Source organism: Paroedura picta, chromosome 3 (assembly GCF_049243985.1).
Source record: "Paroedura picta isolate Pp20150507F chromosome 3, Ppicta_v3.0, whole genome shotgun sequence".
Lineage (NCBI taxonomy): Eukaryota > Metazoa > Chordata > Lepidosauria > Squamata > Gekkonidae > Paroedura > Paroedura picta.
The window spans coordinates 117,555,628-117,582,985 of NC_135371.1; the positions used below are offsets into that span (position 1 = coordinate 117,555,628).

Genomic DNA, 27,358 nt, shown 5'->3' on the forward strand with positions numbered 1-27,358 from the left:
AATGAACTGTGCTGGAATTCTACAATCACACTGTTTATATTCCACTCCATATGTATTTTCCTTCAAAGTAGTTTATTCTCTACAACAAGGAGGACTAGAACCTAAAATTTATTCAAGATGTGTGGAATCTCAATATCCAGATTAAGCAGATTTCCTCCCCTTCCCCAAAATAAAGTTATACCCTACACTCTGTATATAGTAACAGATATGCAGATTTCTTTTGTTACTATGGTGATGGGATGTGAGCACCATCAAAAGGTAACTGGAAAATTTGCCAAGAGAATACTTAGGGGGTTTCCATTCACAGCCTGCTGAGTGACATCTAGTCCAACACTTGCCTGGCAAGGAAAAATCTATGTATGTTTATTTGAGCATTAGAAATGCATGCACTCTGCTACAACAGCACAATGGTTAAACATGGGCCATTTAAGATGTCCTCAACACAGACTGCATTTTTCTTTGATCACTAATCTTGTACCGCAAAGCCTTAGTATTCTGATGTCAGCACATAAGCCTCCACCCTGAAACATTACCTTCCCAGAGACAATCTTCTCATAGATCTGAATTGGCTGGTCTGCAAAGAATGGAGGGTAGCCAGCTGCCATCTCGTAGATGAGGACACCCAGGGCCCACCAGTCCACGGCTTTGTTATAACCCTGCAACAGGAAAGCAGGTTCGGATCATAGGCACAAAGGACGAGCGGCATTCAACTGCAGAGGAGGGCAATAAATGGCTGAGAGGGTAAGATGCTCAGCTGGGCAGAGTCTTCTTCTGTGGCCGATCAAGGTACAGAACATTGCCAGTGGTTACAGATGGCTCAGATCTTCTCACCTTGCTTAGAATGATTTCAGGAGCCAAATATTCTGGAGTTCCACAAAGGGTCCATGTTCGACCTTTCACTCGTTTGGCAAAGCCAAAATCTGTCACCTGGTGATACATGGGAAAAGTAAAGACTGTGTGAAGATAATGAGAATATTGGTCCCTCTAGCTCAATACTGTTCGTCTGGCAGTGGCTTGTCAGAGTCTTAGGCAAAGAGAGCTCCTTCCCAGCCATCTGCTACTGAAAGCCTTTAAAACTGGAGATGCTGGAGGGTTGACCAGTGGACATAGAATCATAGAATCATAGGGTTGGAAGGGGCCATACAGGCCATCTAGTCCAACCCCCTGCTCAATGCAGGATCAGCCCTAAGCATCCTACAGCATCCAAGAAAAGTGTGCATCCAACCTTTGCTTGAAGACTGCCAGTGAGGGGGAGCTCACCACCTCCTTAGGCAGCCTATTCCACTGCTGAACTACTCTGACTTTGAAAATTTTTTTCCTGATATCTAGCCTATATCATTGTACTTGTAGTTTAAACACATTACTGCGCGTCCTTTCCTCTGCAGCCAATGGAAATAGCATCCTGCCCTCCTCCAAGTGACAACCTTTCAAATACTTAAAGAGGGCTATCATGTCCCCTCTCAACCTCCTTTTCTCCAGGCTGAACATTCCTAAGTCCCTCAACCTCTCTTCATAGGGTTTGGTCCCCAGGCCCCAGATCATCCTCGTTGCTCTCCTCTGTACCCTTTGAATTTTATCTATGTCCTTCTTGAAGTGAGGCCTCCAGAACTGCACACAGTACTCCAGGTGTGGTCTGACCAGTGCCGTATACAGTGGGACTATGACATCTTCTGATTTTGATGTGATGCCTGCATACAAAGTTCTACCGGTGGGCCACAAGCGCTTAGCAACAGGGTTAGCTATACAAGGGAAGTTATGAAGATACATTCCCCCTATAACCCTGACACGGGCAGAATTGAGATTTAATATAAGAAATTTAAGAGGAGAAATTTTCTGTTCCAAGAAATTTCCCCCGGGACATAAAAAGCAGAACATGATCACGATTAAATAGTTATTAGTATTTATTAAAATATGAATATTCCTTATACCAAGTCTTTCTATCAGTGTTAGTATTATCTGATCTGATACTGGTAGAGGTCTTTCACATCAACTATACTTTTCTAACTAGACATGACCAAGGATTGAACCTGGCACCCTTCTGAATGCAAAAGAGACGCTCTTGCCCCAGAGCCACAGTCTCATTCTGCTGCTTGACCATACTTGGTTAGGAATTCACTAGGGTTTTTTTTTTTTAATATGGGACACATCTTCTGACATGGCCCCTGGGATGGAAATGTGACATCCATAGCCCCGCCTCAGAGAGCGCACGAAAAGAGGCTGGGACACCGCAGCCAATGGCCACCTGGCACGCTCTGAGCCATTGCAGGAGGCCTGGGCAGTTGTAGGGCAGTGCCACCCCGCCTGAGGCCAGGGGACATCTTGAGTCAGTGCAGAGACTGGGCGGGCCAGCACCACCACGAAGGTGAGGAGCGGGAGGAGGAGGCAGGGAGTCTAGGGGCTGGGGCAGAGGCTGTGTGTAGTCCAGGGGCTGATGTACAAGCCGTCACATCAGCGCACGCCCAGGTACTGCCCTCCAGGCCAGAGGAGGCCAGAGGCCTCCTGGGAGCAGAGGTAAGGAGGGAGGGGGGGGAGGAATCTTTGTGTGCATGTTTGTTTGTGTGTTTGTATGTCTGGGGGGGAGGGACCAGGGAGTAGGTCAGGGAAGGGAGAGGGAAAGAGAGGGGGGAGGGGGATGGATTAAAGAGCTTCAGAGCAGGTATGTGTCCCACGTACCTGTGAGAGACTGGGTGTCACTACTTTTATTTTAATCGCTTGGTTCCCAGTTAATAAAATAAAATATATAGGAAGTTATGCCCTGTGCATTTTCTTTATTGATCCTGCCATGTTCATAGGATGTTACTTATGGCTAGAAAAATGTAGTGATTTCTAATAATGTTAGTAGCCTTGCATGTTCTGGGGTTGCTGAAGATAAACCATGTAATTATTCTGCAGCTCTACATGGGGACAAGGGACACATTTGGGGTAGCAGGATCCCACAGAATGCATGGAAGCACCATTACCTCAATGTAGCCCTGCTGGTCAATGAGGAGGTTCTCAGGCTTCAAGTCTCGGTAGATGAGATCTAGCGAGTGCAGGTACTCAAAAGTCAGCACAATCTGAGCGGCGTAGAACCGGGCATGAGGTTCACTGCAGAAAACGGGAAAAGCTTTTTCCTGAGCCAACTCTGACCCATGACAGGTAGGACTTTAGCTAAAGTGTGGCCCAATCCTGCCCACAATCCACTGCCATCAAGACGGACATGCCCATGTTCAGCAGGACTTTCATAGCAACCTCAACCCACCTTGGTTCTCCATCAGGCTTCTTTTACACTGTAGATTTAATACTTGCAAAACCTGTTCTGTGCCAAACTGACATGGTCCAGTCTATTTCAAAACCACCAGTCCCAACCACTAATCCCCTGATAAAAAAACACTCAGCTTCTAATGGCCTGTCAAAGCCTACTCATCATTCCTGTTAGTGCAGAACGAGCATCATCCTACACTTACAGGGAAGGGGAGATCACTCACCTGAACCTGCCAATCCGTCGTAGGTGGGAGAACATCTCACCACCTGGGATATATTCCATCACCATGTACAAATTCGAGTTATCCTGTAATCAAATGTAGGGACAACTAAGAGCCGTGGCAAGCATCCCTTTGCTCCCACCACTGCTCTCTCTTTTTTAAAATGAAGTGCTCATATTGCACTCGCTCCCCAGCTTAAGTATAATTCACATATTCAAACAAGAAGTCTGGAAAAGGATTGAGGGGAAAGGAGAGAATCCTGCATCTGGCACATAAAAAGGAATTCCTTTAAAAAAAAAACACAAACATTTGACCTTTTTAGTTGCACAGAAAAATCTTCCAGCATTCAGACAATGCCCAGGAACCTGGAGGCATCAAGATTCCAATGCCTTAAGCTTCAGCACTATAGTCCTTTCCCACAGCTATTGTTTCTTAAATGTTCACTTCCCTAGAACATCTATACTCCACCCCTCGCCCATTGCTCTCTACCACAATCAACTTAACAGTAACAAGAAAGCAAGCCCTTTAGAACCTGGACATGTATGTGTGCTGCATGTATACAAAAGCTCAGAGCATTCAATATAACATTCAACCCCTTAGTCTTCAGAGGAAGTCCTGTAATTGAAAGAACTTAAGCAAAGTAGGTTACATCTAAACTTGCTCACACTTTATTCTGGTTGAGATTTTTGCTGCTTCCACATATGGGTTTTTCCATAGAAGGAAGCCTGCTGTAAACAATGCATGCAGAAGATGTTGTGACCTGGGCATGAATGATATAGCTTTTGTTTTTATTTCCCCTTTAATGCAGAGGACAAAAAAAATATCTCACCTGATTTGAAGAGGAAATTGCAGACAGGCATCTAACTGAATACTCTACCCGTAACTGCTAAGCTCTGCTTTCAAAATCTCCCTCCCCTTCCTCACTCCAAAATGCTTTTTTCTTTTCTCAGCTAAACTATGTCATACAGTGAGGCTTGATAGAGATAGGTGCAGATAAGGGGGAGAACGCAGCAGCAAGAAGCATAAAAGCAGGTATGCATAGACAGTGTTCCTGTCTGTTTCCACCCCACTTGGAACCACTGCCATAGCAGGGGCCCATTTTCATGCCCCAATATAGATGTAGTCCTAATAATCTGTTGTTATTGTTGTCAAGGGCCATGGCATTGGAAAAAAGATAGGAAGGAACTTTTTGCTTTCTTCTCTACATGGCATCAGCAAGATTTTCCATTGTGTATCTGTCATGTTGCTCTCCCACTTCATGTCATGTACTACAGCCAGAGATGAACCAAAGTCCCAAGCTATGGGGCTCATCTCCTGTTTTCCTGCTCCCCCCACTTCTCCATCCTCCTGGGCTCTCAGCCTGCACATAGCCTGTTCCCAGGAGATGCAGAGTATCCTTTGTGATGTTATCTGTAGTTTGGTTTGTTATTATTTGAGTGCTTAGTCTGCGGTGCTTTGGGCCACTAGGTGTGAACACTATAACTTCTGCTTTGTTCTAACTGTTCTTTGAAGATAAAAGCCCTCCTACTGTAGGAAATGTAAATTGCAGGAAACGGAAATATAGATGGGGGCAGAGGGGATGCCTATATCTAACTTGGTGCTGAACCTATTAGATGTTCTTAGCAATAGATTTCTTTGTCATGAAGTTCCCAGATGTACCCTTCTGGACACAATAAAATGTTTTTCTAAGAACATTTCAGTTTTTCTTGTGTCCTGCAAAAGAGTGGCCTTGGTTCATGACAGTATTGTCCACAAATAGTGGGTGATACATCTGCGTCTGGCTGAGACCCTGTTCATTTTTAAAGGTTCCTCTCTAGCCACTAGGGCTATAAACCTGCAGATTAATAAAGCCTAATGGTTTTATTATTTTCTTCCCTGAAACAGCTGCTAACAAACCCCTCTGGAAAGCCTGGTTTAGGGCAGTGGTCCCCAACCTGCGGGCTGCGGCCCGGTGCCAGGCCGCAAAGGCCATGGCGCCGGGCCGCGGCTCCCTCTCCCCGCCCCCCCCCCCGCAGTAAAAAACTTCCCAGGCCGCAAGCTTGCGGCCCGGGAAGCTTCTTACTGCGGGAGGGCGGGGAGAGGGAATCAGGGCCGCGCCCGCGCATTGCGCATGCGTGGGCCGCGCATTGCGCATGCGCGAATGCGCTATGCGTGGCCGAAATCGTGCATACATGGCACTTTTGCGCATGCGCGATTTCGGCCGCGCATGACGCATTCGCGCATGCGCGACGCGTGGGTGCGGCCCGCTGCCCTGCCAGTCCGCAGCCTCAGAAAGGTTGGGGACCACTGGTTTAGGGTACATCTAACGATTGTGGTCTTATAACAACATGGCTACTTTATTACCATGGACAGGTAGTCCACAGTCAGGCATACCTGGAGTGCAGGGTGCCTTGCTAACAAGAGTCCCTAAGATTACCTAGTGAGTCCTGCCAAGGTCTGCTGAAAGGCAGGCGGAGGAGTGCTGGCCTGGCTGTTCCAGGGGCATGCTCCTCAAGGCACCCAGGAGCCGCCACATCTTTCCAGTTCCCTGTGGCTATAACAGAATCTGCTCTCACCACAAGTAGCTTGCTGTGGGAGTGTTTACTGGGCTGCAGGGACATGGCTAATGCTTGGAATGTGAAGAGGAAAGGGGGTCGCTCCAAGGCAAGATGGAGAAGAACAACAAACTGGTGTAGAAGAAAAAGAAAAAATTATTATACAACCGCTGCGCATTTTGCATATAGCTTTGTCAGAATCGGTTCTAGTGTATTTATGGGAATGGAACTAAAGAGAATCTGAAAGATTCCCCCTGATGAAGCTGAATCCCATGACGAATCCCATCACGATTCACTGATTATATTGGATATCCATTTACACCCTTGGAGCCAATCCTTCTATTGCTTCAGAATAACAGAGATCCCAAGGCCAAGAAAATAAAAACAAAACCTTACCTTAAAGGAATACTCTAGCTTGACAAGGAATGGGAAGTTCACAGCCTGGAGTATGCGCTTTTCATTGAGGGTGTGCTCAATCTGTTTCAGTTTGACAACCTGTGGGACAAAAAGGCAGTCAGCCAAAGATTCACCTCTCCACTCATCCCCCCCCACTCCCCAAATAAAACTTATACTCTGCTCATGGACAGGTTCGGACTCACTTTTTGCTTGTCAAGGATCTTCATGGCAAAGTAATTGCCAGTATCCTTGTGCTTCACAAGCATCACCCGACCAAAGGAGCCTGTACCCAAGGTCTTGAGCCGCTCAAAGTGCTCCAAGGTAGATGTGTTCTGCAAAAGGAAGACAGGAATGAGAAAGGGAGGAGAAAGATCTGCTGAGAGCCAACTTCCAAAATCTGGCCAGGCACAGTCAAGAAGCAGGACTGCTAGTTTCTCCTGGAAGACAATGTGCCCTTCAGGCTCCATCATGTACTTTGATGCCATGCTGGGGCAGCAGTTATTCTGAAAAAGGTGCAGCTTTGGGAAACACCAACACTCTTCCTCAAGCAGCTGTGTTCATGTAGTTTGAGACAAAGTTATCATTTCACCACCAGAGGGGGCAGGAGACAGATTTTAGAGAGGGAACCATGTGCTGTCTGCAGAAAAACCAACTCTAGCCACAATAAAGCGATACTTGTTTGTATCTAGCTGTCAGCATCTTACCACATTGTCTATAATAAACCAGGAACATGCAACGTGAAATGAATGCAGAGGGCCTATTCAGAAAGCTGAAAATTACACTTATTGCAGACTGTATTTACAGGTAACGGTACAGTTAGGTACAGGATCATAAACAAACCAAAAAACTACCTGGCCTTTCTTTTAGACAGCCACCTTTTGGTGTTGAGATGCTAAAATACTGGGCTTGTGAGTGAAGCAGCCTTACCCATTTTAGAAGTACTTTTCTCGGTTGATAACGTCGTGTACTTACATCTAGGTATGAGTATAAGTAACATGCTATGAACTCTTTATCCTTCTTTCTAATGCATGGCCAAATCTGCCCACTGGAGTAGTTTGGACAGCTCTTTAATATGCACTCAATTTCCTCCAAAGCATCACTGAAACTGGCAAACCTTTGCAGTTCTTGTTCCCAAAGAGATCTGCCAAACATTTCTAGAAATGTATAAGCAATGAGGTCCAAATCTGGCTCTCCTGTGGTTGAACATTCTCTGTTCCAACCTGGATACTTTGCTTTCCTGCTCCAGATACAATCTGCAAACCCAAAGTGGCATCTGTAGAATAAACTGAGGATTGCAACATCTATTTCAAAGCCCTTATTTCCCTAGCTGGGCAGGCTAGCAGAACCACAGCATGAAGACTGCAATTGGAAGTAATTAAGGGATCTCCTAACCCACCCAGCTGAGTGTGGTGGGCTTCCATGAAACCAGCAACATGTTTAAATCAAAGTAACAATGTTGAGGTCTGGCCACTTGATTAAAGTGCAATGCTAGTGGGTATGGTTGATTTGGTAAAAAAAAACTCCCACCACTGGAAAGTGACAAGATCTAGACTGCTATGCCCAGATAACAAAAGGAAGATAAAACATTAAGAAGGTACCTGTGATGGATTTTCCCATTTCTTGAGGAACTCTTCTTTGGCTTTGGCTAGAAATTCCTTCACTGTAAGTAAACAAAGGTGGAGAAACAGTGTTAAGAACAGTAGTGGCTTTAAGGCCTGAACTGCCAAACACGCTTTAGAGCTTGGCAAAGCTTCATTAGGAGGCAAAATTCCCTTTTAGCCTTACCAACTTATTTCTTTCAGGGGGTGGGGGAAAAGATGAATTGCAGGAATACAGGATTCAGCCACAGCTGAGAAGCTAAAAAGTGCAGCTAGAAGCCAGGGTGTGTTCCCAAGCAGTCACCATTCCATAGAAAGCAGGTACAAACTATCTTTTGGACTCAGCTATGAGACTTCAGCTCAGCCATGGTCACTTGCCGGCCTCTAGGTCATCTCTGGACTCTGCTGAGTCTACTCACTAAACTTAACACAGCCATTTTCCCCTGGTTTCTGTTTGTTCCATCAGTCTGTGACTGCTGCTCTAAGATACAATTTTAATAATCATCTCAATATATCTAATAGTAAACGGATTCTACCATTTTAACTATAGATAATGAAAATCTCCAAACCAGTATGTGACTACTGGTCTATAACTTTTTAAAAGTATATTTCATACCTCTCCTTAAAAAACATCGCTGAACCCGCGAGACCCGGCCAGCTACCACCCAGTTTTGCATTTAGTGTTTCTGGGTAAGGTAGTTGAAAGGGTCGCAGCGGACCAACTCCTGGCGTTCTTGGAAGAAACTTCAGCTCTCGATCCATAATCAGTCTAGCTTTCGTCCTGGCTTTTGTCCTGGAGATGGTGTTGGTCGCCTTGCTGGATGATATCCGTAGCCAGCTGGATCGAGGTGGGTTGGCCATGCTAGTTCTGTTAGATCTGTTGGCCACATTTGATGTGGTTGACATGAACTAATGGCTCACTACCTCACCGGGACGGGGATACGGGGCACAGCTCTGAGCTGGATACTCTCCTTTCTCCATAACCAGACCCAGAGGGTAGCAGTGGGGGATGAATTTTCGCGCTCCTACAGACTCCCTTGTGGGGTCCCTCAGGGCACGGTTCTCTCCCCCACACCATTTAACATCTTTATGCGCCCTCTGGCCCAGCTGGTATGTAGTTTTGGGCTGGGTTGTCATCAACATGCAAATGACACCCAGCTCTATCTCCTCATGGATGGCCACCGAGACTCCCCCCCGGAACCATTCGCCAGATGTTTGAAAGTGGTGACAATGGCTTGAGCAGAGTCGTCTGAAACTCAACCCCTCCAAGACAGACGTCCTGTGGCTAGGAGGTAGGGGGGCAGGCCAGGAAGCGCGACTACCAACACTGGCAGGGATGCAACTTAGAACTGCGTCCCAGGCCAGAAACTTGGGTATGACCATTGATGCCTTGCTGACTATGGAGGCTCAGGTCAAGAAGGTAGCCAGCCAGGCATTTTTCCATCTTTGCCAAGTTCCGCTACTAGCGTCCTACCTGTTCCCTGAACACCTGGCCACAGTGATCCATGCGACTTTCACCTCCAGAATAGATTTCTGTAACTTGCTCTATGCGGGCCTGCCCTTTTCCTTGATCTGGAAACTTCAGCTGGTACAAAACACAACTGCTAGGGTCACTACAGGAACACTGTGGAGGCAATCAGCTGTACTGATTGCCAGTTGCTGTCCAGATCTGGTTCAAGGTTTTGGTTTTAACATTTAAGGCCTTATGCAGGTTGGGATCCACATACCAGAGGGACCGCCTACCGCCCTATGCCCACGCAAGGCCTTATGCTTTGCGGAAGACAATTTACTGGTCGTTCCCAGCCCCAACGAAGCACGCCTGGCCTCAACCAAGGCCTTTTCAAGCCTGGCCCCAACCTGGTGGAATGAGCTCCTGGGTAAACTTCGGGCCCCTTGGGACCTTTTGGCATTCCGCAGGGCCTGTAAAACGGAGCTCTTCCGCCAGGTCAAAGCTAGAAAAATTCAACTAATTGGCTGGTACACAAATGTAATCTTTTTGGTTATAATTCTTCCAATTTATTTTGTAGATATTGCCTTCATATCTATGATGTCCAAACATAAACCAAAACGGGTTCCGGACAAACACATTTTTTTTCTTTTTCAATAGCCCGTTTTCAAAGTTGTTTTCTTCCTCAGTGGTGTTTTTTATCATAGAAATAGTCTCTCAGGCTCAGTGTTTCATGGAGCAGGGGTCATCAACCCCCGGTCTGCGGCCCGGTGGCGGGCCGCAAAGGCCACGGTACCGGGCTGCCGCCAGCCACGCCTGCCTTCCCCCGCCGGCAGCAAGAAGGAAGGGAAGAGGCAGGCGCAGCCGCCAGCATGGCGGTGACGCAAACGTGCATGCGCGCTGTTGCCACGTGTGCGCGGTAGCTCCCCCTAATGGCGAAAACGTGCACGCGCAGTTGCCGCACATGTGCGTTAATGCCACCTGGTGGCAAAAACACGCATGCGCGGCAATTGCACGTGCGCGTTTTCGCAGCACCCGGGCCGTCGGCTCTTCCCTCACTCCGGAGGCGGTCCCTGACCTGAGAAAGGTTGGGGACCGCTTTCAGTGGTCCCCAACCTGCGGGCCGTGGCCCAGTGCCGGGCCGCGAAGGCCATGGTGCCGGGTCGCGGCTCCCTCTCCCCGCAGTAAAAAACTCCCGGGCCGCAAGCTTGTGGCCCGGGAAGCTTCTTACTGCGGGTGGGCGGGGAGAGGGAATCAGGGCCACGCCGCGCACTGCGCGGCCGAAATAGCGCATGCGCGGCACTTTTGCGCATGCACGATTTCAGCTGTGCACTGCGCATGCATGCATGTGTGGCCCGGCCGCGCATGCACAATGCGCGGGCAGGGCAGTTGCCCTGCCAGTCCCCAGCCTCAGAAAGGTTTGGGACCACTGTCCTTAATCATTTTAGTTGCCCTTTTTTGCACCTTTCCCATTGCTATATCATTTTTTTTTTAGGTGTCACAACCAGAACTGTACACAATACTCCAAATGAGGCCATGCCATAGATTTATCCTGGGACATTGTGATCCTGGCTGATTTGTTTTCAGTTCCCTTCTTAATAATCCCCAGCATACTATTTGCTTTTTTTAATGCACACTGAGTTGACATTTTCTGTGAATTATCTACAAAGATTCTAAGATATCTCTTCCGCTAGTTCAGACCCCATCATGGCGTATTCACAGCTGGGATTTTTTGCTCCAATGAGCTCCTAACTTTGCACTTGCTCATGTTGAACCTCATTTGCCACACTGAAGCCTACTTGCCCATCCTTGACAGATCCCTCTGGAGCACCTCACAGTCCTCCTTGGTTTTCACCACCTGAACAACTTCATCTGCAAAATTGGCCGCATCATCGCCAACTCAAAATCATTAAAGAGAGCAAGCCAGAGTACAAAAGGACGTTCTAGAGTTGGTAAAATAGTCTTTCAGAGAGAAAGATATATGCTTAATGCCAACTTTCTCCCTTTATAAAGTTCTTATGTCAAATCCCCCAAATTCTTTTGGCACTTTTAAATATCACCATTAAAAAAAATGTTATCCTCTAAAAATTCAGCCACACGTTGGCATTTCTGGATACTGGCCAATTCCTAGCAGCAGCTAGGGAGCAAGATTCAGGGCCCACACTTGAAAACATAAGGCCAACCTTACAGGCGCTGTCCTGACTACAGGACCCCAAGGGCATTCTGAAAACAAACCATCCCATTGATGACCTGTGAACAGCCAAACAACAGCCAGCAGGTTGAGCCAATGCATGCCTCATTCACCCCACTCTGCGTACACAAGTGCAGAGCCAATCCCCATGTAAACACAAGAACCATGGGAGCCGGACTTGGGCACCCCGAAGAACAGCTGTCCTGCAGTCCAAGCATGCTCAGTGTTCCCCCAGGGCTAGTTCCTTCTGCTCCGTGTGATCTGCAAAGGACACAGCCTGGTTTGCAGAGCCACAGAACAGAGCAAGAACAAAGAAGAAAGTGCACATAAGTGCTAGAACAAAGAAGAAAGTGCACATAAATGTACCGAACAAAGAGAAGTACTCAATGCCCCATAACGTTTCTAGCCTTCATGATCCCCTAGGGGGGGCTGATATCTGGGGAAAGCCCTGTGCTAACAGGATTTTCAGAAGAAAGCTCATCTTTCTTCTGAGCTCTCTACACCCTCTCTCAAGATCCACTTTATGGATTTGCCAGGTTTGCCAACACTGGCTTGCAGAAAAGGATTCTCACTAGACCTCCACCTCCCATTACAAAGACAACCCAAACATTCTCTGAGAACAAGCCATGTCATGTGCTCACTTCTACAGCCCCAACCCTACCAACCAGGGTCCCCCTAGACCTCTTCTTGGCAGCCCTGTGTAGCTGTTCCCTACCTGTGCAGATTTTGGAGTCCACAACCTAATCAGCTAATCAAGTAAAGTTGTCTGATTAACACTGATCAAATCATCCCATGCTGATTCTGTGCATTATGCAAACATTAACATTTTCTCTGCCTCCCTGGGTCACAGCACTTAGGGCTCACCAGATAAATATTATTCTTTGTCAACAATTCCCGAGGCCAACATCCCAAGGATTTCAGGTGGCAAAATCTCTATTCTCCTAAAATGCATATCCGGCACGGCAACCAGGGGCCCTTCCAAGCATTCCCGCTACTGCTATATTGTCAGGATTAATGTTTATGAATGACAAATGCCAGAGCAAAATGAAAAGTGGCTGTCCTCCACCAGTCGAGGAAGTCCCTCAACACAATCTGGGATTGATGCCTCTTGCAAAAGTAGAGAACCTCCAAAACACTAGCCACAACCCACCCACCCACCCCTCCCCGTTCCTAAAGGGTTGTCTTGCTTCTGCTTAACAACGTTTGAAACAAAGCCCTTAAGGGACTCTATTCTTCTTCTATCACCTGGGGGCTAAACACATTATACATTTCTTTAGAATGAACACAAGCAGCACAGACCAAGCTGGTATTTTTAAGCCATGCTCACTTTGCTAAGGTATTCACTGCTGGCTACAAAGACATAGGTATACAGTAGAGCCCAGAAACTCCTGGCTCCCAGCCCCTTTCCTTGCAGCCATTCAACTCTCTGCAGAAGAGCTTGACCTATCCCTGCAACCCCCGGACAACGCTTCTGCACTGGTTCCCAAAATCACAGAGCTGCCGACTGAGCTGTTCCTGCTGGCCTGAAACCCAAGGGACAGAAAAATGGAAGGCGCCCTGGAATAAGGAAATGTTCCTAGTATGGACCTCATTCCCCATCTCCCACAAACCAGGTCCCTTCTTCTTGTGGAATATAGAGTGGGGTGATGGTGGTGGAAGGGGGAGATGTTCTCACTTCAGCGAGCTTCCCGCCCCATTCCTGCACACTGCAGCACAGAGCTGTTGGATTTTCCCTGAGACACGCACACGAGCAGACGTGGAGCTGCGGCTCGGTCTGTCTGACCTACTTTCTTTTTGTCTACTATGATATCCACATTTCTCACAGTCCTCAGCAGCTCTTGCCTTCCTGCGCCAGCCTTAGTCGCTTTCTCAGCCTTGTGGGGATTTCTACTGCCACATAAGGAGAAAGTGGAGCTTCTTCTTCCATTCTCAGAGCCCAGCAGCACTATGCTCAGGCGCCACATGGCCCTTTGGAAGGTCAAGAGGTGTCTCTTCCCCAGCCCTGCATCTCTATTCAACGGGCCTCTCATGCAAGCCACAAGGGAGCATCAGACAACCTGGCCGAGCGCTGTGATCTGACTTGTGCTTCAGGAGGCGATCCACTCCTCCATCACACCAAGTGTCCAACTGAACAATGACCAACAACCTCCTCTGGAACTTTCTAATGGCTAGAACAGAATGGCCAGGGGCTAATTACTCTTTTCTCTGGCTGCTGGCATTATAGAGGCCCCTTGTGGAAGTCGTGGGCAGCATAAGACCTTGCGGGATCAGACCAAAGACCCATCCTTGTCCACATTCTGTCCTCGGTTTCTAACCATGACCGTTAAAAGAAATGTTCACAGTCAGAGACAATGCAAAACAACCCTTACGCAGAAGCAGATAGATCTTGGGCGTGCTCCACAGGGCATTTTCTTGAGATTAACTCCAGTCTTTGGTAAGCATAAGTACATGGGTTTCAAACACTATAGAGGAATACAATAAGGTGAGCTTACCGGCTGTTTCCCAAACTATATGATTTAAAAAATCTTTTATGATGTATTATGTTGTATAATAGGTGCTATAGTAATAACTGTATGTTCTTATGATATACACCAATAGAAATCATGGTTAACAGCCACTGATGTGAGACAGAACTACATTTATTGTATTCTAAAGCCAGTTGCCATCAGTTCCATAAGCTGATTATATACTGCCTGGAAACAAAGCTCACTCATTTGCCCCAAACATACCTAACAAGCTACTGAACAACCTCAAGTTCCTATACATTCAGAGACAGACTGCTCTTCATTATATTACATCATCCAAAATGTCCATGATATGTTTAACTTGGAACTAGGTCCTGGAGAGTGGATCAAAAAACCCCTGCCATGCAGCCAGGGACAGGCAGGAGGAATTTTCCTACAAACCCAGGGAAAGCCCCAGGCTTGCAAAAAAATCTGAAATCTAAAATTATATCTGAAACGAGTGTATGTCTGTGTGTGTGTGTGTGTGTACGTGGGTTGTTAATCTCCCCAAGAAATAGAAGCAACTGTTGCTTTAAGAGATGAAGGCCCAGTGTGATTTTGTGCAACTACATTCTGAGGTCCCAGTGGCCACTCTGGGTGTTGCTAGGCAACCGCAACAATATAGTATAAGCTTTGACTTCTATCAAAGGCTGGCAGGAAAAAAGGCTGGGAGGGAGGGAAGGAAACATGGAAAGCAAGAGGACAAGAATCTGAAGGAAAGAGAAAAGGAGAAAAGGCAAATAGGCAGATGAAACAGAAGAAAAGGGAAGAGGCTGCTATGGGAATGGACAACAAAATACTGGGGAGAAACAAATGTAAATTGGTGGGAGGGAAAGGTTATGGGGGCTACCAGGTGGAGGGGGAAAGGAAATAGTGTGGGAAGTGGGGAAAAGAGATACTCCCTACAAGTTATCATGAGTCCCATACTTGTAATTTTAAAGATGAAACTGAATGAGTGTGGGGTTGGACTCCGGCTCAGGAAAGCTTCTGCAACAATACATTTCTTCCATCAACAGCTGGCAGCGATCCACTGTCATTGAGGATCATAGAATCATAGAATCATAGAGTTGGAAGGGGCCATACAGGCCATCTAGTCCAACCCCCTGCTCAACGCAGGATTAGCCCTAAGCATCCTAAAGCATCCAAGAAAAGTGTGTATCCAACCTTTGCTTGAAGACTTCCAGTGAGGGGGAGCTCACCATCTCCTTAGGCAGCCTATTCCACTGCTGAACTACTCTGACTGTGAAAATTTTTTTCCTGATATCTAGCCTATATCGTTGTACTTGAAGTTTAAACCCATTACTGCGTGTCCTCTCCGCTGCAGCCAACAGAAACAGCATCCTGCCCTCCTCCAAGTGACAACCTTTCAAATACTTAAAGAGGGCTATCATGTCCCCTCTCAACCTCCTTTTCTCCAGGCTGAACATTCCCAAGTCCCTCAACCTATCTTCATAGGGCTTGGTCCCTTGGCCCCAGATCATCCTCGTCGCTCTCCTCTGTACCCTTTCAATTTTATCTACGTCCTTCTTGAAGTGAGGCCTCCAGAACTGCACACAGTACTCCAAGTGTGGTCTGACCAGTGCCGTATACAATGGGACTATGACATCTTGTGATTTTGATGTGATGCCTCTGTTGATACAGCCCAAAATGGCATTTGCCTTTTTTACCGCTGCATCACACTGCCTGCTCATGTTTAGTTTACAATCCACAAGTACCCCAAGGTCTCGTTCACACACAGTGTTACCTAGAAGCGTATCCCCCATCCAGTAGGCATGCTTTTCATTTTTCTGACCCAGATGCAGAACTTTACACTTATCTTTATTAAATTGCATTTTGTTCTCATTTACCCATTTTTCCATTGTGTTCAGATCTCGTTGAACTCTGTCTCTATCTTCCGGAGTATTTGCCAGTCCTCCCAATTTGGTGTCATCTGCAAACTTGATGAGTAGTCCCTCCACCCCCTCATCTAGATCATTAATAAATATGTTAAAAAAGTACCGGGCCAAGCACCGAGCCCTGAGGTATCCCGCTACTCACCTCTCTCCAGTCTGATGAAACACCATTGACAACAACTCTTTGAGTGCGGTTCTCTAACCAATTCCCTATCCACCTGACTATCTGAAAATCCAGATTGCAGTCCTTCAATTTATCCATCAGAACATCATGGGGATCATTTATTCTTTTGTCTAGATCAGTGGTTCTCAAACTGGGAGTTGGAATCCCTTTGGGGGTAGAACAACCCTTTCACAGGGGTTGTGGCAGGGCAAGCAGCTTGGCCAAGGGGTCACCATTGACCCAACAGCCTTGCGGGGTAGATCGAGATAGAGCGTTCATCTGTCTGGAGCAGAGGAAAAGAGCAAGATCGGCATGGTGGGACAAGAGGCAGAAATGAACTGAGAAACCCCAAGGATAAAAACAATTTATGTACAATCATGAACAATGGATCTTCATGCCATTGGTCAGTTTTGGTTTAATTTCTGTGAAAGAACACGTGAATAATTTTATGGTTGGGGGTCACTGCAACATGAGGAACTGTATTAAAGGGTCGCGGCATTAGGAAGGTTGAGAACCACTGGTGTAGATCTTGTTTTCATCTGTGCTGTGCAAAGTTATGCAGCACACCTTGCCCTGGAAAACTGGGCCTCCCGTTGCAATAAAGCCCCTCACCCCTTGTGCTGCTTGTAGCTGTGTGTCTTGTCATACTAACTGTAACACTTTATACATGGGGCTGATGATAAAAGCATATGCCATAATAAATGTGCTATATTTGCTCTCGTGTGTCCACAATCCCCTTCTGCCAATTACATTGATTAGGTAGACAAGTCTCTGCATAAGAGAACCAATGGGCACACATCAGATATTTTAAAAAAACAGAAACACGGAAACCAGTGGGGGGACCATTTCGATCTCCTTGAACATTTAAAAACGTAAATGTTGCAGTACTTCAGCAGAAATGTTTTGAAGGAAGAATCTAGCTAGCAAGAAACTCCTAAGTTGTCCATATCCAAAATTCATACTACTTCACTTGACTCAAGGAGGACTCGAGGTAGTTAGTGTACTACTAAAAGTACTTGTTTCTTCTTACATATGTATGCACACTATACATCCATCAGCAACTGGAAGTTGTCCCAAATCTGCTCTTAGTAAATATTCTCTTTACCTTGCAAAAGATGGAAACAATATCTAGTCATGTCCATCCTTCCCTGTTTGTACATAGTCCCCCTGCCACCTGAACATAACACCTCATGCATCAGACACACTGGGCTTGATTGCATGAAACTTATGCTACATTAAAATGAGCCATAAGCCAGTCTTCAAAAGGAAGTGTTCAGCAGCACATTTCAGTCACCTTCTCTGCGGCAATTATTGCCAAAACTGAGCCATTGGAATTGCATAGGGTATTCTAAATGCAGGCCCACCATACATGTAGACTGGCACACATGCTGTTTCAGTTTCATTCACTTTTATAGTAACTTCTAGTATCAGATTTGCTCTTTTCCTTGACACACTTTCCACCATGACTCCACGTCATCGATCTTGGTAGTGACAACTAATTTAGATCGTATCAAGGTATGTGTAACATTATGGCTTTTGGTCCTAACATGGAACTGTGCACTTGCTCGTTTTGTAGATTTAACTCTCCCATGCCATTCTTCACTCTGAAGAGCTCCTTTGAAGAAACTCACATAATTACGTTAATTTTCCTAGCAGTGAGCTTTGGAGTCCAAGCAGTCCTTCTCAGTACCATTCCAGGACAAGGATATTAGCCTACCCTTAGTGGGCATTTCTTAAAGCCATAGAGATTACCCCTATTTCCTTCATTGTCTCTCCCTCCTCCAAGCAATGCCCCATTTTGTAAAGGTGTATTTACATTGTTTTATGATTTTTGGGGGGAGATAGGGCAAACTGGCATCTACCAATTCCAGTCCCCAAGTGGGACCTGGGGAGCCCCTGGAATTACAGTCATCTCCAGACTAAAGAGACCAGTTCCCCTGGAGAAAATGACTGCTTTAGAGGGTGGACTCCATAGTGTTCCACTCCACTGAGGTCCCTCCTTGCCCCAAATCTCACCCATTCCTGGCTCTACTCCCAAAGTCTCCAGGTATTTCCCAGCCCAGAGCTGGCAGCCCTACCCCTTTTTTTTAAAACAGAGTCAGGTTTGAAATGCTCTTGCTGACTAGAAGGGCAAGAGACAGCTTTAACACCAAGAAGCCAAGGCAAGGATGTGTTTTAGCTAATTCAAGCACTTTGCCATGCCTCCCACCACCTAATTTTAGTTCATTGAGCAGCTCTGGAATCTAGTATTCTAAAATCCATAAAAACACTAGAGTCCTTGGCTTGTGGCACTAAAATCCACCCCCCATGTTCTACTACATGTACTTAGTATGGTTCTCAGTGAGTGTCAGCTTGGACATCTGCTAAGGAACAGTAACGGCATCCTGTTTCTTGCCTCACACATCCATTTGGAGATCACACTGCCCAAGTATGCATCCATTGAACTCCCCCTCTGTCATGAAATCCAGGAAAGCACCATGCCAGTGATCAGTGCTATGAAGACAGGCCACCATTTTGTCGTCTGGGTGGTGTTGATGAACAGGCTGGCCCTTATGGCAGGGAACTGTAAAGGGCCCCTCTGGTGAACGTCTGCTAATTTACAAAGCCAGCTCTTTATCCAAACTGCATTGTGACACTGTTGACTTGAACTAATGTCTTGCTGCTGGGGTTAAATGGCAAAGGGTGAACAATCTGAAACTAAATCATGGCAAGACAGAGGTGACATGGGTTGGGAAGGCTGATTTCCTAAAGGGCCCTGTGCTTCCTCCTTTTGATGGACTCCAACTGACACTCCCTGACTTGGTTAAGAGCTTTGGGGTTAGACTGGATCCAGCCTTACTGCTGGGGAAACAAGCTACAGGTGAAGACCCATCAGCTGTAATAAAGTAAACCCCTGTAGAGTAATTACACATTGTGATACTAATATTAGTAGACCCCTGCAAATTTGGATATTATGCAACCAATTTGGGCTTGAACTGCATAAACCAAGACATTATAAGAGAGTAGAATATCACTGATGAAGATATTGAAAATGGACTATACCTGGGAATCCGTTTTGAAATTGTTTTTAACATTGTGAAATTGCTTTGAACATTAAATCACTTTGCCATCGCCAGAAGGGGAAACAAGCTAAGCAGCTAAAAAACGGCATCTTTTCAGCCTTCTTGGCTTAGCTTGATTTGTTTGATCTGATCTGGCTTCACTGAGCTTTGCAATGGTTAGCTTGAGGCTACACTCTGTGGATCTGCCCTTAAACCCAGAAACTGCAGTTTGTACAGAATGCCACAGCCGGGTTGCCATCAGGCACAAGCCACTCCCATTTTACAGACGGTCCCAACGTGATTCCCTGGGCCTTGTGGCACCTGCCAGCACCTTTTGTGGTGCTCACAAAGTATTTTTTTTAACGTAGGCGGGACGAGGTCGAGCTTATGCCCAGCGATGCTTCTGATTGGCTGTGCATTTTTAAAATGTTGCTTTGGCAGCAGCTACCAGCTGCACTCTATTACTGAAGTTAAGCTGTGGCAATCATTCTATGGCTGGCTCTGCCTCCTACAGCAACCATTCTGTGGCAGCCATCTTGTTGCTGTGTCCACCATGTCATGTCAGAATTCCAATGTGCATGCCATTTCAAAAACTTTGGGGACCCTGGTCTGTTGTCTAGCAATCAGACAACCCTGCTTAGCTTCCTGAAGACAACAACAGCTCCAGAAGGTGGGCTGGTTGGGATCATATTCCTGCAGAGTGCCTTCTCCTCATCAGACACTGTCCTTCCCAGGCTCCACCCCAGGTTTCCAGGAATTTCTTAACCCAGGGTTGGCAACCCTTCCCCCAAATGTCTCCTTCTTTGGGAGGCTGGAAAAGCCTTCTCCTGCTTGTTCTGGCTCTAGGATTTTCCATTGCCTGCTTCTCTCTCTTTTTCCCCATCTGTCTTTCTCGCCAATGAGAAAGTAGCATTTACAGGTGACTTTTATAAAGAACTTGTATATACTTTTTCCAGACTGAACTATAGCTCCTGCACAACAACCAAAAATAAGTGCAGACAATAGAATGTGTTTTGAATTTGCAGTAGACCTAACACTAGAAAAGAGGTGTGTGTGTGTGTGTGTGTGTGTGTGTGTGTGTGGGCACTAGGGACGTGGCCTGGGAGCCAAAGGGGCAGCAGCCTCCAAGGTTTGGGAATCACTGGAATAGGCTATAAATGAAAATAATATTTTTCTACATCCCTGCAGGGACACCCCCCTCCCACCCCGTACAAAAAATCCTGATTGTGCATGGCCTGGTCTTCCTACTTTCAGTGATAACATGAGCCACCCTTTATTGTTAGAGACTGCACAATAAAATACGACAAACTTCTTCATCTGGCCACTAAGACTCTTGCACTTTTAAAATATATACTAGCTGCCACTGGAGGAAGAAATATACAAAAACCTTTCAATTCCTTCTGCATTCAAGTTGACAACTTCAATTGAACAAGAGTACAAACTAACACCACTAAGGTATTAGCTCAGAAAAAGCTACATGGGAAAGAGTAGGGACAGAAATACATTATATTATTCCACAACATCTCAGGTGTTCAAGCAAGTCTTTGCACACACACAGAAATTACACTGAGTTGAAAGTGCTTTCTTTTAAAAAGAAAGAAAGAAACAGTGGCACCCTATGAAGGCATTTTCTATTTGTGTCCCTTTGGTCAGACTCCATGAATCCAGTTTATGGAACTAATCAGCTGTGTCCAGTTGCGCAAGAGAAACTCACTGACCTATGCCAAGATCAACACCAGGGGATAGGCAGCTAATAAAGATGCAGCCTTAGTAATCTGTTTAAAGTTTCCTTCCTCTCCTACTGTATGCAACAGGAACACAATGAGCTCACATTGCTGGCAATTAAGACTAAGCACAGGGCCTTCACACAACACCTTCTGTTGCTCAGACAGCCGTGCAACTTTTCCACTTCAGGGATGCTCCCATCGGGCTGACATGCTCCTTCGCCACATAGACACTGATCTAATCAGATAGACTACTTTGCTTCTTTTCTTTCCCCACCTCTGAGAACCAACGAAAAACAGCTTTTCACCAAAGGAGGGCAACTTGTTCAGCAAACAGAAGCATGCTAGGAAAGCAGTAGGAGCTCAAAGGTCACAGTTAATCCACATGCAATGCAATTTGCATGATTTTCATGAATCTGGCTAAGTATCACTGGATGCAAATTTCTATAAATAACATGCTGAAATTGTTTTCGGTAAAAGGGCCCTTTGATTAATCTGTTTATAACTTACTTTTTAAAAACCTCATATATTTGTCTGACTTACTATAGGCATTTGATGTTACAGGCAGGCATTTGGTGGTTTCTGTCTCTTTTTCTTGGCCAATGGGAGAGTGAGTTTCCTCTATAGTCAGCAGTCTGGTGGAGTGCCTGTTTTGTCATTTACCCTCTTTGCTATTCACATGGGGCTGCTGAATGAGACTGCCTTCATACGGTTAGGTTCATCAATATGTGGATGACCCAATTTTATATTATCTGAACCTCCACCCACACCCATCTCTGAATTGATGCTTACGTTAAGGTGACAGTCAAGTGGTAAAGGCACTTGACAATGAGTTCAGACAAAATGAAGATCATACTGGGAGTAAAAGCTAGGATTTCAGATGGACCAATATGTGGCATAAAACAGGTAGTTTTTTGTTTGTTCTGTAAAGTTAAAAGTTTGGGTGCTTATTGAAGAACAGGTTGGCCAAGATTGCCTTCTATCAAGTTGTATGTGTTTTATCAAGTCGCCCTTTTTTTAATACTCAGTTTGAAACACTTTTGCAACCTTGACTGCACTACTTGGCCTTCTCTAACATGCTCTCATTATAAGATGACAAGTGTCACTGGGAAAGACAGTAATGCTAGGAGAAGTTACGACAGCTGGGAAAGAAGAAGACCCAACATGAAGTGGATTGTCTCAGTGAAAGCAGTCACACCCTCCGTTTGCAAGATCTGAGCAAGGCTGTTAAACAACAGGAGATTTTGGAGGCCATTAATTCATGGCCTCGTCATATCAGAAGCAACTTGATGGCCCTGAACACACAAACATACAATATCCTCTATGTGAGGTCATCCTAGAAGGTGACCCGGAACTGCAACTGGTTCAAAATCCAGCAGCTGATTATTATCAGGAGCTAGTCAACCTCACCTATTTTAAAACAGCTTCATGGGTTGCTACTTTGTTTCTAAGTTCTGGAGCTGGTTATAACATCCAAAGCCCTTCACAGACTGGGACCCACATATGTTCCCAAGTGCCACTAATATGCTTCAGTGCCACCTTTGAAGCATCACCCTGCTTAATAAGGTTGCCCACTTGATGTCTACTACAGCCCACTCCTTCATATGGGCCCCCACTTTATAGAACAGAACCTCCGAATCAGTTGGAAGCCACCGTCCTTGGAATCTTGAGCATTTAATGGGCATTTTCTGGGGTTTTGACATTTAAAAAATCATACTACATTGGTTTAATTATGAATTGTAAGCTACCTTGAACCCCAAAGAATGAGACAGGATATAAATATTTTAACAGATAAATAAAATATGCCACAGATGTTTATTCTGTAAAAGTGACTCCAGATTCGATTTTCTTACCTTTGGCTCACCAGCAGATTTGCAGTGATCAAAGTCCTCTGAAAAAATATTTGGTGGAAAGCAGAACACAAAAGGAAGACCAGACTAGTGAAAGGGAAAGCTTCTTTACAGAAAGCATTTTATGGTGCAGCAGAAGTGATATGGCCATTTTGGTGCCTGAAGCAAATAGCAGAGGCAGAAAAAATGTGCCAGGACTGGGTAGTGTTCTGGGTAAGTTAAATAAAGTCTAAGTGGTTCAAGGACATGATTTTTGTGACACACTAGAAAGGAAACTGAGGAATATCTAGTTACTGGCTGTTCTGATTTAGAGAAAGAATTCCATTTTCCCTGCTCTGTCCACAGAACCCACAGATACCGCACTATGATTATCTTATGAGCCTCAAAATCAGGATCCTGGTCAGAATTGTGATTGGAAGTAATATGGTCTGTGTAATACAAGGAAAAGATCTGTTTTTTATATCCCACTTTTCACTAACCAAAGGAGTCCCACAGTGGCTTACAAACACTTTTCCTGTCCTATCCCCACAGCAGGCTCCCTCTGAGGTAGGTGGGACTGAGAGAGCTCTAAGAGAACTGTTCTACAAGAACAGCTCTGTGACAACTGTGACTAAGCCCAAGGTCATGCAGCAGGTTCCATGCAGAGGAATGGGGAATCAAACCAGGCTTTCCAGGTTAGAAACTCTTAACCGCTATACCATGATCTCTCAATGAAAGATTCACAAATAAAAGGTTCACAAATTCACTGGAATTTGAGAGATCAGAGTACTGAAATTGTGTTGAACTAGTATTTACATTCATATACTGTCTCTCTTTTAAATGGAAGTATTTGGTTGGATCGAGGTTAAAATTTCTGTTAATGGAAGGGGTCCTGATGCTGACCCCCTATTTGTCTCTCATGGTATTCCTGGTGGTGAACTATCCCCCAGGAGCAGCATTTTGGGGAGATCAATGGCCTGCAGTGGGAGCTGGGAGACAGGAGTATTCTATTTTATTGACAGAAGTGCCTTGGACGATTGGTTATTTTGCTTGATTGGTTACTGATTGGTTATTTTGTCAGAATTCGTGATTACTAAACTCCTATTTATCCACTGTTCTCCTGTAAGTTTTGTAGTAAGGAACACATCAGCTGCCTATTTCGCCAGCTCAGTTCCCATCATGTGATTTCCATATTTCTTGCCATCCCTTTTCCTTGCCTTTCCTTGCTTCTTGACTAGAAGCTTTCTGCACCCAGCAGGTCTAGGATCAAGACAGCTCTAAATCTCCTCCTCCTCCACCCTCCACAAACACTTGATCTTTTTCTTGCTGTCAACAAATTGCTCCATGTTCATGATGCAAATTATCAAATTTGATCATACCCACGTCAATGAGGAATCAGTCTACAGACTGATCAGATGAGCATTTGTCTGACTGAGAAGTTAGAATTTAACCTCATTCCTGTGTCAGCAAAGTGTTATACTAAGGGGACCAGTTGCCTCCCTATTCACAAAGCTTCCAAAACATAAACACATTGTCATTTTAGCTAACAAGTCTCTTGAGGAGCAATGATGGCTTCAATGCGTAACTGGCATGCAATCTCAGAGGGACCTTTAAACATCTGAACAGTTCAACCTTAAGCAGAGTTAAACCCTTCTAGATCCCCTGAAGTCAATGAGCTTAGATGGGTGCATCTCTGAAGGAACATCTCTTCTTGTATGAGCCTAGGTGTTAATGCAGAGCCAATCCAAAGGCATTTTTGACAGTGCCGCCTCCAGGCTAGGTCTACCATATGAAAGCTAAAATGCAGGCCTCCTCATTGATAGCTTGTCTCATCTATGGTCTCACTAGGAATTACTCAGAACCACTGTAGAGGGGTGTTTTTTTTTGGTCATGCATCCTGTATTGCAAGTCTGTAGTTGTTCTTATTTGGTAACTAAGAAAGACCAGTGCCATATTCACTATTATTGGCAAAGCTGGGGGAAATCTTATGGCTATATGGCAGGCTTGCACAGCAAAGCCAACTTGGAGACAGCAATTTTCTTGTAGGAAAATAGGCAGAGTGGAAGAGCTGAACAGCTCCTTTTGCATTGCACTGCCTCCCCCTTTGAACTGAAGCTCCAACAGCTGCATTCTGTAAAAAACAAAACAAAAGGCTGTATCGGACCTTCAGGTGCTGACAAAGTGCTATGGAAGTTCCAGGAAGACACAAATCCTGTTTCATCACAGCAGAAGTCCTAGCTGTAGTCTTCCTATGCATCCAGCAGTCTCTGAACACACATTTCAGGTTTGTCTGTGCAACTAGCAGGACTAGTTGCTGTGCCTTCCAAAGCAGGCATCCACTAAATTCTGTGCAAACTATAACAATACAGTTTAGATGGTTTCCCTATAAGCTACACAACTGTGGCCATGAACATCCTTGGATTCCTGGAAGTTGAAACTTATTTGGACAGAGTTAGGCCCCCTCTATGGCAGGAACAGGCAGATTCTACCTGCATACGAGAATCTAGACAATGACCTGCAATTCAGTAGCAGGAAAGGTCACAGCAAGAACTACATTATGCTAGCAAAACATATGTAAACCAACAACAGCAACAACAAAGAATCAGCTCTGTTCCTTTAGTTTTTTTTGGGGGGGGGGAGGGGTTGACTGGGAAGAATAAGGAATCAGTTCCAAAGTCACAGGAAAGATAAATTCAACAGGGATCAGTCCCCAAGACTAAACCACATGAATGGGTCTTTTATACAAATGTCTATCAGAGTAGTCAGAATGCTGTCTGAACGGCAGGTAAAGTGTACACATTTATTGCGCCAGATTCAGATTCAAGGTAGGATCACTAAACCTATGTGTGCTCTTTCACTGCATTACTACGTACAGTCTTCGCCAGGAGAAGAGAGACAGAAGCCACATGCCGACCCCTCCCCGCTGGGGACCCCACTGTTTCTTACCATCCATTCCGTGGCCCACAGCCCTTGGGGTCCCCTGGAAGGCCCTGCAGTTTCTGTAGCTGCAAGCATACAGTTAAGAGGTCATGACGGGTGGTGGGGAAGGGCTGGCCCAACGGTGCATGGGAGACTTTGCCCCTGGTGGCAACAGCAAACACGGCCCCTGCCTGGAACTCAACTTCTCCTGGAAGCCAAAGAGAGTCCTCAGCCAGCACAAGACAGAACGCAGCTCCAGGGCACACCTGTTTCGCCTCCTCTCCCTTTCTCTCGGCTGCATCGGTGTAAACCACGTTAAGCCCAACAGAAGAGATCCACCATAGTGTTTGAAAACCCCAGTAGCACAACACCAGAAATTCCCTTAGACACAGCGGCGTGCCCTTAAGATCCACCTTGCACCAAATTCCGGGGGTCCCAATCAAGAGGAGGAGGAGGGCTGTGCTATGCCAACGCAATGTTGCTTCTATCCTGAGATTAGGCTGGGAATGTTGCGCAAACCACCTCCTCGGAGCATCAGACTTCCCTGAGGTCCAGAAGCAACTGTTCTGTAAGTGAGGCAGCTGGTCACAAAACAGTGCCTGCCACCAGCACACTGGGGGAAGGGGGTGGGGTGGGGCAGAGGATCACATGATGGCAATGCAAACAGAGAGTGATACTGCCAGTCACCAAAGGCAGAACAGCTCAAGGCCCTTGTATGCTTTAACACAAAGGCCATCAGAGAGTAAGAGTGTGTGGGAAGACACACAACCGCTTCACCAAGCCAAGGCCAGCCCACATTTAGGCAACCAGTGTTACAAAGTAGGGTCTCTGCACCGCCCTGCTGCTCCTCAGAAGTAGAAGAGGGGAAGAAAAAGAACAGAAGTTTCTCTACTCTCTGAAGAAGGCTCAAAGTGGCTTACAGTCGCCTCCCCTTCCTCTCCCCACAACAGATATCCCCTGAGGAAGGTGCAGCTGAGAGAGCTCTAAGAGAACTCTGACTGGCCCAAGGTCACCCAGGTGACTGCCTGTGGAGGAGCAGTGGGGAAGCAAACCCAGTTCTCCTGATAAGAGGTCACCTCTCTTAACCATTACACCAAGCTGGCTCTCTACAAGACAGAACCCCAAAAGACAGAAGATTGAAAGTGACAACCCAGAGCTAAGAAAACACGTTTGTTTGTGTCTATGGAATGGGAGGGGGAGAGCAGCCCATTGGTATTCCTTACCATTTTGCTTCTGTCACAACCATTTTCTTCCTGAGCCAGCCTGAGGTCTGCCTTTTGCTTCCCTTCTTTCCAGTTCTCACCTTCTGTTACTTGTTATGCTGTTACAATTTTGATATATAGGTGAAAGGCAGCATGGAATTTCATAAAGTCGAAGAAATCCACCCAGGGATTAAAAGAGGCTTCTCTTTGAAAGACAGCACAGTAAATTCCAAAGAAAACAAAGACAGCTCAAGCATATGCTTGCCAAGGATCGATATCGTCCTGTCTCATTCCATTACAGAAATAGGTTAACACAGGTTTAAGGTAATGTATACAAGGTATACCCTTCAAGGATCGCTGCCTTGTTGTGGCAAGGGGGCTTGCGTAGTTCAGTGAAGCTATGAGCTATGCCGTGCAGGGCCACCCAAGACGGACAGGTCATAGCTGAGAGCTC

The 27,358-nt window shown here is 45.9% G+C and overlaps 1 protein-coding gene across 5 annotated transcripts in view; it reads right to left on the bottom strand.

The window, feature by feature from the left end:
* Nucleotides 1-27,358, bottom strand: part of PRKACA (protein kinase cAMP-activated catalytic subunit alpha) — an 89,184-nt gene that overhangs the window by 26,297 nt on the left and 35,529 nt on the right. For 3 of the 5 annotated variants that reach the window (XM_077327346.1, XM_077327347.1, XM_077327345.1), the window contains 7 exons: nt 7,993-8,054; nt 6,598-6,726; nt 6,395-6,493; nt 3,468-3,550; nt 2,961-3,087; nt 832-927; nt 534-656 (listed from right to left, as the gene is read on the bottom strand). In XM_077327346.1, the coding sequence (XP_077183461.1) occupies nt 534-656; nt 832-927; nt 2,961-3,087; nt 3,468-3,550; nt 6,395-6,493; nt 6,598-6,726; nt 7,993-8,054 (719 nt within the window). Of the gene's footprint in view, nt 1-533; nt 657-831; nt 928-2,960; nt 3,088-3,467; nt 3,551-6,394; nt 6,494-6,597; nt 6,727-7,992; nt 8,055-25,729; nt 25,799-26,224; nt 26,253-27,358 lie in introns of those variants that run through there. The other 2 variants (XM_077327344.1, XM_077327348.1) reach the window with 2 other exon arrangements.